At 37.3% G+C, this 11,354-nt stretch overlaps 1 protein-coding gene across 1 annotated transcript; it reads right to left on the bottom strand.

Annotated features, from left to right (window-relative positions):
• Positions 1-2,896: 2,896 nt before the first annotated feature.
• LOC116252418 (B3 domain-containing protein Os11g0197600-like) lies at positions 2,897-10,528 on the bottom strand. The gene is made up of 4 exons (XM_031626664.2): positions 10,127-10,528; positions 7,298-7,658; positions 6,899-7,092; positions 2,897-3,318 (listed from the first exon to the last, which is right to left on the bottom strand). Exons 1-4 carry the CDS (start codon positions 10,262-10,264, stop codon positions 3,028-3,030), a joined length of 984 nt encoding a protein of 327 aa, XP_031482524.1. The 5' UTR covers positions 10,265-10,528; the 3' UTR covers positions 2,897-3,027.
• Positions 10,529-11,354: the final 826 nt, after the last annotated feature.

Genomic DNA, 11,354 nt, shown 5'->3' on the forward strand with positions numbered 1-11,354 from the left:
CCACTGGATTTGAACGTATGCCAAAAGTTTGGAAGACCTCTGTCCTATCCATTAGACAATGAACGCTATTCGTCCCATTTCTCTTCGTTGTGATTCTATGTTAATGCAATCAAGTACTCATTTTCTAAATCTCTTCTTCAATAAATCTGCTTATATTTAGATATTTGGATAATTTATCGCTCGGTGTTTCTTTTTTTTTTGTACCACATACAGTTTGGAGTGTTAGACGTCAGAATTACAAAGCTCACAAATCGGATGACACAAATTAATAATTTTTTATAAAAATCAGATCCATGACGTACGACTATGTCGTTGACATTCAAGTTTTTTTTATTTATTAATTGTTTTTCCTGTTCTTTTTTTTTTATTTATAGAATCCACATAATAATGTCTTCTGCTGCTTCATAAAAGATTCAGCTGATTCAATCCCCATTTGATTAGCTAATGGAGATTTCGTTTACTTTCTTTTTTCCTTAAAAAGATGGGATAATGTTGCAAATCAACAAACGGCGTACTTTGGCTAAACTAATCGAGTTTGAGCTCATACTTTCAACTTGAGTGCAAAGAGAAACCGAGATCGAGTTCTATACAGATACAATAAACCAGTCGTTCACAATTCCTACGGCTTCCGAAAAGATTGAAACCAATTTGGCTTAATCTCGTCCGCTTCAGCTTGATTGACATGTTTAATTGACCTGAACTGAACTCGAACGCTAGTTTTTCAATGTATATAAGCTCTCTGTTTCTCGAAATTAAAAAACTGGATTAACCGGAATGTTTGTTCCAAGTTGGTGAGAAAGCATTACTTTCTCACTGACTCGATATTTTCTATAATTCTGACATGAACGAAATATTGTGGAAGAAAAGCGACCCAAAATTAATTAAATCTCATGCCATTGCATCAATGGCTGGAAAAGAAAAAACTGACGCCCATGGCTTGACCCGCGTTTGATTCAGAGTCGTCGTTCAAACGCAAAAAATGAGCTCAACAGCCAGCGGTGCTTGGTTCGTTTTAATTTGTGCAAGCTCGTTGGATAAATTAACACTTTTATATATGATATTGATGCAAAATAACTTGGAAGCACTTGTTTTGCAAAGTTAAATACTATTATTTCTAACTAAGAAAATTATGATTCTTCTAACAAGTCGCCCAAGATTGGCTCGTTTAACCTGATTTCTTTATGAGCTTCAGCTTCGCTTTCGCAATTAAGAAAGGATTCAAGCCTCCCCTGATCAAGCTCAGTTGCATGGGTCGATTGGGACAGATAAATGTGCAGATATTCAAATGCACTCACATATCGATGTGAAACAAAAAGTGTAGTTAAAATTGACAAGTGAAACTTGTGAGATGGATGCATTTGGCACATGTTTGTCAAATAAATGACCTCTGATTTTCTTGTCAGAATGAGGATATGTTTCATCAGGCAGAAGCAGACGCATAGTCAGATAAAGCTAAAATCAGCAAGCTGACGTGATATCTACCAAAGCAAAGGGAAGAAGAGACTAGAGAGGTCTTTAGATCTCAGACCACTTGCAATGGGCTTGATGCCAATAAACGTCTCAGTGGAAGTTCGATACCTCACATCCAAAGAAAAAGCTTAGATCAGCTACATCACCCAATATTCCTCCTGAAGCCAGGTTGCATGAAATGGGAGCAGGTTATTTGTTATGCTCTTTGTGAAAAGCAGTGTGAAAAGTATGAAAAGGGGCAGCACCTCAGATGCAACCCTTAGACACGTTCCGTGGGGAGTTGTTTGGCAACTGAAACACTGAGTGTTATATGAATACGAATATATTTTTATAGATTGGCGCAGACTTATGAAACACTACAACCAAGAAACACTACAACCAACCAAGAAACACTACAACCAAATGTTTGGTAAATCTGCCCCAGCCAAATTCATGTGACTGTTCCAAAAGCTAAACAATACAACCAACCAAGAAACACTACAACCAAGTGTTTGGTAAATCTGCCCCAGCCAAATTCATGTGAGTGTTCCAAAAGCTAAACAATATTTAACGGAGCATAACATGCAAGTCGCACCCACATGAGCTCTTATATGGATAATTTACAAGTGATGCATAGTTAATGATAATAGTAAAATCATTGAAAATGATAATAGTAAAATCATTGAAGGATCCACAGAACCAAAGTAGTTTTCTTTTAGTCGTTTGAGGGAGGAAAGTATCTCCATTACTTTTGATGTACCCATACACTAATGGCAAAATATAGTGATATCTAAAGCATCGCTACACATATTTTCGTTATCTCAATGTATTTTTGACACGTTTTGTGTTAATTTCATATATTTAAGTGTCTGCTTTCTCTCACAACTAACAAAACCTAATATTCATAACTTTGGGGTTATTATCATGCCATTCAATTTTAGAAGTTATAAGTTTTTCTTAGGAAACCACATTTTGACAAAACTTCTAAGAAGAACCTTAGCTATGAAATTGCCAAGCATGCATATGCGTGTGCAAGCGTACTGAAACAGACTGCTCATTTTGTTCAAATCCCTGCGCAGCACCTTTAACTAAAAGGACAAATAGGAAGCCCCAAGGTACCTGGCCGAGCAGGCGGCCAAAGCATGTCATCAGTTCAATTCCTATGGATGCTACTCCGCTGCATTATAAAATGGTGGGATTGCAACCCTCTAGTTGAGAGGTATATCATACCCCACCCAAGTACTGACATGGCCCAAGACCCCGAGGTCCTTCAGGCCACTTTTCTAGGTAATGGGTTGTTAACCTCCTTACCTGGAAAAGGACAAACAGGAAACTAAACTTGCACAGTTCCATCATAGAGACATTTTTGCAGAAACCCCTTTTTTACAAGAAACTGTCGCAACCTTCAATGCAGAAAAGGTTGTGACTCAAAAAAGCACACAAAAAATTGATTAATAAAAGCCTAGTCAGACTTCACTCATTGGCTTATTTTCACATCAATAAGAAAGTACCACAATTTAGAAGACTAACATGCAGTTTTCAAATGAAACAACACCATTGGAAGGCTTAGCAAAAGCATCAACTAACGAAACAATGGTTGCGGGTGCTCCTCTTCCTCTGTAGAGGAACAATTTCTTCTACAACTCGGAAAATATGCACTTTCAACTCCTTCTCTTTAATAAGCTCAAAGATGCATACATCTCCCTCTTCAATGTTATGGTGAAGAGTAAATTTTACCCATCCTCCACTTAGTCCTCCATAAAGGGAAGAACATACATAGCGTACAGGCCATGGTTTTCCACTCGGGTCCCAAAGAGTCAAATCACTAGCAGTGGAAGGAAGATAGTTTCTAAACTTGGTAGGAAGATGCTGCATTCACAACAAAAGTATTGGTGAACTTGTTTCAAGTACATAAAGTGTGTGTCAGAAGACATGTATTGAAAGATAGATAGTTGCACAGCATAACATTTCTCATAACAAAAGCAACCAAACATGTTACATTTAGACAGTGTCCATGACACCACAAGAAAGTGCACATAAAATTTGCTCATTTAACCGTCTACAGATAAAAGCCTAGTGATTAAGATCTACTGATTGGACAAGCAGCAAACAATGAAAGAAAAGAGATGCATCTATTTAAAAAAAAAAATCCAGAAAAAGATTAGAAAGCAGAGAGTAGGCAAAAACAAAGTCAAAAACAACCAAAGGAAGCCAACATGATCACAAATTACAGTTTCTACTTTCAACTCGCCTTGAAAATGCTAGTGCAAAACTGGATGAAGCAACTTGCTTCTTTACCATAACCCACACTTTGATCAGTACGAGAAAATATAAATCTCAAAAAATATCGCATACATTTAGAAAGAGAGATGACCGGTCATAGTTTAAAAAGTAGCTTGTCTGAGAAAACCACAAGGAGCTTGACCTACTAGAAGAGAGATTTCTCCCTAACAGCTGGAATTCTAAATTTATCTTTTTTAGCTGATTCAAAAGAACAGTTTTAATTTTTCCTCTGACTACTGTACACTACCCTTGGAACTCTAGCAATCAAAAGAAGGCCCTAAAGCTGAAATTTGTACATGCTCAAACACTTTTTCTACAATGAGGTCTACCTTTCCAAATCCCACTAGCATCAATGACTCCTTGACTGACAAGGTCTCACACCAGATTAATTAATTATCCCACATGGGAACCTTGATGCACGTAAATGAACAACCTGTTAACTGTAAAAAGATCCCAGACTGCAAGTTGACCAAAGCCATCTTCAACTGTCCAGTAAATTATCTATATAACATGGGTCCATCTAGCAGTTAGACTTGCTTTAAGAAAAGGCTCAAAATACCTGATGAAACAGCAGGCAGATTGCCTTGGATGAGTAAATCCAAGACCCAGTATATATATATAATTATAATATATACATAATTATAATATATATATATATATATATATATATATATATATATATAAAGGCGCTCCTGCTGCATTGATCCTCTTTTAAGTGGTTGAATCCAATTTAATCCTACAGCCAAGAGGCAAAGGAGAAAAAATATACTTGTTTTCCATTATGAAAAGTATTTCAAAATAAATAAGCATGAAAAGATGATTTAACATAAGATAACTTACTAATTAGCAAAACGCTCTCTCTTTCATACCTTTTACTCTATGTAGCATGAAACCAATATTGATTAAAAGTTCTAAACAGGAAACAAAAATACAACTGACCAAATGGAAAGAACATTAAGTAGTTTTAAAAGGATTATTCTAAAATAGGGCAGGAAAGGCACAAAATGCATCAACTGCAGCCAACATGGCCTTGACCTTGTCCGTGTCCTGCTTTGTTGCATGGGCATGGCTGCCTATATATATATATATATATATATATATATATATATATATATATATATTGGGATTCCTCCGGCCATCTGGCCAATTAGATGTCTCTCACATGCAGCCCAATGCATTGCATAGGGCTGCATGTATGGGACATCTGGATGGACAGATAGCCAAAGGATTTCAAAGAGACAGGTATATGTGGAATGCTTACTTCCCCGATGAGAATGAAACCCTTTGATCCGTTGGATTTGTCATGGAAGAATGGCTGACTTTAAGGGTGCCCCTTCCTTATTTTCATGTCCTGGTTTCCCTTACTTAAAGAGCAAAAGGGTGCCGATGCAAATGCCCAATGCAGCGAGGCAGGGGATGGCTACCTCCCTCTCTCTCTCTCTCTCCCTTTCTCTCAACACAGCCCTCACACTGACAGAGCGCCTCTATTTTTTTTGTCCAACAGAAAATGTCTAACCAACACTCACAGCAATTTTTGGATTTCATGAAACCTTTTAAGTTTTTTAAGCTTATTTTGCTGGGAAGAGATGAGAACAGATCGTGGGATGCATTACATTTCCGTTGGATGTATATTGTGAGATAGCTTTAAAATTGACCAAGTATATTTTCCTTCAAGCCTTCTTACTGGACAACAGATTTACATTCCTTTGCTGCTTAATCAACATATGAAAACCGTTGTATAAAAGAAAGACTGAATGACTGGACTAAATAATCAACTAAACATTTGGAGTATCCTTAGTTTATCAGAACTTAGCATCACAGTGTAATGGAAACTGGATAACCCATTGGGTCTATTAAGGGATTTTTACAGTAACCAAATTTACAACCCATAGCTATTTTTTTCTGTAATGAAATGCTAAGTATGGCTCCTAATTTGGGATTTTGGTCAGCCATATCTGATGGTGCAAGCAAGGGGAGAGAGAGAGAGAGAGAGAGAGAGAGAGAGAGAGAGAGAGACATATACTTGCATGAATGGCAACGAGGAGGGAGAGGTGGAGAATACATGAGCCTACACAGAATAGGGAAGAAAAGAAGGGGTTCCCTTATCCTCTTTTTAGTGGGTAAAACTGGAAATAAAAAGTAGAAAGGGGCGCCCTTAAAATCAGCCGTTTAATAATAGCAAATCCAACGGCTCCATTTTCATCTGGGAAGTGAGCATCCCGCATATACATCTCTCTCTCTCTCTCTCTCTCTCTCTCTCTCTCTCTCTCTATCTCTGTCTCTCTCGCTACTATCATTCGCCTGGAATTCCCTTGCAAATTTTCCTTTGTTTGTACAAAATTGAGAGAAAACATGTAATACAAATAAATAGTGTCTGCATGACAAGAATTCCAGAATAAACCAATGCTATTTTACTTTTACACTTGATCCTTTAAAATTATCCTTCTCTTTCAAAAATCAACTATATTATTACAAAGCCAGCTCTGAATCCAGAAGCACCAAAAGTCTAATTCTTGGATTGCAACATATGTATATTGAAAATAATAATTCAATAACTAGCAAATACCTATGTCCTAAGTCACATGTGTACTACAGTATGGTCCACAACCCATGGCATTGCACCCGTAGCTAAAGTGGGAACTTGGGCACATTTAAGTACTTTTTAGCTCGACGCTGATCCAAAATACTTTATTTTACTTTATTTAATTTTTTCTAACCCAGTTTTCATTCTGTATTTTAGAGTTATTGTTCATTAACATATAATGTTTGCACTTAGTTATATCACTTGTTATTTAAATGTTGCTTTCATTTTGATTCTTTTGTGTTATTTTGCATATGTACATATATATCCTGCCATACCCACACCCACATTTTTTAAAGTTATTGTGTCAGTACCCTTATCTCTGTACCCCTACCCGAATCATACCTGTACCCATGTGAGACAGCCTATGTCCTATCCTTCCATAATAGTTCTGAACACAAACAAGCAACAAATACATAGTATTGACAATTGACAAGATTGAATGATGTAGGGAAAATAAAGCACATATTTTGCTTCTAAGAACATAAACTTAGAACAAATATAACAGATACTAGAACTACAAAGCATGTGTGGAAGAAGCTTGCTAAAAAAAAAAAAAAAAAAAAAGTCAACCAAAGCTCTTACCATAAAAAACCCAAAATAAACATAAGATGGCGCCATAACTATTCTACAATAAGGCCTATCTGACCGAAATGAACTTGCAGCTGCAAGTACCCTTTCTTTTTCTTCATCTGTGATAGCTCTCCTTTGTGAAATAATACCACGTCGAAGGGGGCGTTCAGCTTGTTCTTTTGATTTTTCTACAGTACCATTTGAACCTGAGACAAGGAAAAGATCTTTCTAGTTCCTCAATGAAATGCTTTCATAGGTAGCTTGCCAAAAAAAGCAGAAATAATAGCAACAACAAGAATAGATCCTTCCATTTAAGATGACAATAATATAGCAAGACCATTACAGATTAACTAGCATGACATGGCATTTTATATTTGTCTCCATTTGGCTCCACAAAAAAATGAGAAGTACCTTTCTTATGTTCTGATGCCCAGTATGCTGCTCGCATGTTTTTTCCACTTTCAAATCCAACCTGACATTCTGTGGGTGGGACATTTCCTTTTGAATTTTTCACATGAAATGCACTTTCTTTCTCACATGCAGATCTATCAAATATCTGAACACTAAAATGCATGTTGCCATCATATCTGAAAACTAGAAAATCACCAAATTCTAAGCAATGATCTCTACGAAACCTCTTCCAGCCTTTCCTGAAGATCGTGCCATGACAAATTTGCTTTATTTCCACACGCCAGATATTATTACTTGGCCCCTTCAATATGGCGTGATGAGAAGATACATTAATATGTTCTAAAAATGAAGGTGGTATCCTCTGCAAAACATAATCACAAATTTTTTATGTGTAAATTCAGTACTCAGAACTTCACATCAACAAATATCACATATACAAAATATAGTTACAACCATACATGTGCAACTTTGCATCGCAAAATTGAGAGTAAAAGAGAAACCTAGGGTGCCATGCTCCAATATTGGGTGCACCACAAAAAAAACCAAATCTCTAGATTAGATTGAGATTTTGTTTATTGGCCCTATAACAATGTGGAAAATACATATAAATACATAGACTGCTCTGAAACTTAGTGATGCACAAACATTAACACTATTATTTGTTGATTGCAATGGATACTGCAAATCCCAATGGCTAAAACAGTACTTCAGGATCTGGAACAGAAGCACATTTATAAATGGAGTTCTATGTCACACAGCTGCAGGATGGGGTGCATCATAGTTCAAGAAGCATAGGGCGAACATGTGGAGAGTATGTACATATATAATACATATAAACATACACATACATATGTATGTATATATGTGTGTATGTGTGTGTGTACGTATGGCATGCATGTATATATATAGCAACAAATAAATAATTTGTTATATGGTTGTCCACAAACAACAAAATTAATAATTAACAAGCTCTGCATCGACTCAGGTGCAGCAACTTTCTTGAAGAGTTCTTGACTTCTTGTTAGTAAGATGGAGTTATAGGAGGTTTCCAAATTTATGAATCACAGTGACTCAATGAGTCTTTCTCACATGAACCATAAATAACTTCTAAAAGAAACATGTAGGTAAGTTCGATTATAAGAATGGTTACCATCGTCTTGACTGCAATGAACGTCTTGGGGGTGGGGATAATTCCAGTATTTTAAGATCTAAAAAGTAACCATATCAAATACATATCTAAGCAGAAGTACAGGAGATTCCCAGGCGTAATTGCAACTTTCAGTGATGAAAAAGAAAATATTTGAAGCCTGTTTATATTAAAATCAGGTTTCAGAAGCCATACCAAAACACTTTACTGCTGATGCGGAATCAGCCTACTTGACATGCACGAGATATGCACAATATACATGGTAGTAAATGTGTAGTGAAACAATTTAGAGACCAAGTCACAGAAATATGTAAACATTTCACTCTTTCAGGAAAGGATCTGCAGAATTCATCTGAGAATGCACTAAGAATGAGGTCGTTTCTCCTCACTGCAGCCCCTGGAAAGACTAGTATTTGTGATGGTCTTACAGTCACAGCTAGCAATTGCACCAACCACTATCAAGTATGAGCTCAATATCAAAAAAAGCTTCCTAAGAAAAAGAAATTTAACTAAAGAAAATAGGAAAAAGTAACCAGTTTGACTTGCTTATATACAAGGTGAAATTCCAATCTATTGCTCACAAGGGCTCCACTCATCTGGTAAGCCAACTTGTGAATATCAGACGAGTGATGGGCTGTCATGAGTTCAAAATGGGGGTTTCTCTACCACAAGGACAAGGCTGAGCACATTCCTCGTAGAAGGAGTGCTTGCAAGGGTTTTTTCAACTAGAGACTAGTCAATATGCAGGGAGAGATTGCCTTGACCTAACAAAACGTTCAGACACATTTTTAAGAAATTCTAAATTAGCGATGGATCACATGGTCATAACTTCACGAAGAAATTAAAAAACTGAACTCTTATAACATATTTAAGCATTTATGCATCTAGACCAAAAAGCTGGGTGGACCGGGGCTTCAAGAGTCTCATTTTTTTGCGCAAGCCAAAGCTTACAAAATTAGAAAGGTGCATCTAGAAGGTTTTAGCACTGCTCCCAAGAGGGTTCAGGTACCCATTTTCTCTTTGAAAGCTTAGGAAAAAATGTATATCTGCAACTTCATAAGTTCTTTACGAAGCAAATCTAGTTCTAGTACCACACAAATGCATGCTCCAAAAAAAAAAAAAGACTCCTCTATCGAAGCATGATCTGTCATTTCCCCAAAGAGATGTCCACGGGAAAAGGGTTGCAAGAAAACTCCTTCGACACAACCACAGAGAACCCAAGACCACCCCGTCTTGTTTAGTCACTGTTAAACCAAGCTTTCATCTTGGCCGATAAACATACCAAGCCAAATAAGTAGAGAGAAAAATTGCAAACTAGTGATCAGAAGGTACAAGTAGCTGCAGCATGCAATTGCTTTTTAGTCCCAAACAAGAAAGTGGCAGTTGCTAAAGGAGAATGAAACTTTTACTCAACCAGCACATTCGGCAAATCAAGAATCTATCAAAATCAAATCTATTTGAAGATTAAATATCCGGACCATAACAGATACCTTCTCTAGGCCCCCAAAGACGACGTCCCCTACCCAATCAACACTCAAATCCAGAGAAAAAATATGCCATGAGCAATGCATGAACTTTCAAGGTTATTTTGTAGCTCTTCAAACAGAAAACAAATGGTAAAATGTGTATGGCAGGATTTTGCAAAAAATAAGAGAGAGAGATAGAGAGAAAGAGATGCTAACGAGTCGCTTAGCAGAGCCATTTGTCATGATCTTGAAGAAATGAGGCTTGTCTTCCCTGCATTCTTCACAGAAGCGAGCCTGCATCTCCTCCGAGTCCACAGACGAATCACCATGATCATCACCTGGCGGCATCGGCATCCTCCCCAGCCCCACAACAAGAGAACGATGTAGCAGGGCTTCTACTCTTCCCCCTAAGGATATATGATGGACCAACAACAACAAGTGCACCAAGCGAGTTCACCAGGCTTTGCAAAAGAACCTCACCTCCCGCTCTCCTTCCCAACTTTAAGGCCTAAGACTTACCGTGGACAAGCGCCGAGACTAGCGAGCTCGGGCTCCTTGTCGCGCTGACAATTAACAAGACAGATACGCCCGCGAGGTGAGATAGGCTAAGGATAATCCAGGAGCACGGCGAGGGACAGGCCGTGCACCAATTTATGTTAAATTTCTTCAATAAAAGTAGTAGAAAAATAACCAAAAAATAGTTTTCGCTATGCCATAACCTCCTATTCGTGACAGATTATCCCGCTATATAAATGTTCAAACAAATACCTTTTTATCCAAGATTTTCTTTTTGCGATTATACAGGCTTTAATCCTTAAAATTAAAAAAAAAGGGCCACGAAAATGATTCTGGGTTAAGCATTCTTTAAGCAAAAGCACACGGCGGCAAATCTTGGCAGGAAAATCCAAGTTTTCAAACACGCCATGAATATATTCTTGCAAATGGATGGAACATGACAAAAAGTTACTGAGCTTTCTTTTCTGTCCGTACTACCAGTTGGACTCGATGTACATAATGTTGCAGGGCCTGCTCACATTCATCTCACCGTTTTTTGGAAAAAGAAAAAACCTTTACTTCCTTTTGAACACCGCCGGAAAGAAGATGATGTTTCTTCTTAAAATGTTAGGGTCACAGGGAACTGCAGATTGCACTGAGATTTCACTTTTATAGATGGCCCAAAAGTTTTACCTTTGTAGGTTTCTATACCCATTACTTTACCGTTGTCCTTCGAAAGCGTTTTTACTTTAAAAGAGGAAAATTCTTGTTCATAATAATTAGATATTAACTAACTTTACACTTCAAATAAATCCCATTAGGGCGATGTCTTACCATGGGTAAAGAGAACTATGGCATTTATGAAGAGTTATTACTCTTGTAAAATAACTTAAATTTGAGCAATTTTGAGTGGCGACTTGTTTAGTGGACATCATGTCATTGTGAAAAT

This window comes from Nymphaea colorata, chromosome 4 (assembly GCF_008831285.2).
Source record: "Nymphaea colorata isolate Beijing-Zhang1983 chromosome 4, ASM883128v2, whole genome shotgun sequence".
Classification (NCBI taxonomy): domain Eukaryota; kingdom Viridiplantae; phylum Streptophyta; class Magnoliopsida; order Nymphaeales; family Nymphaeaceae; genus Nymphaea; species Nymphaea colorata.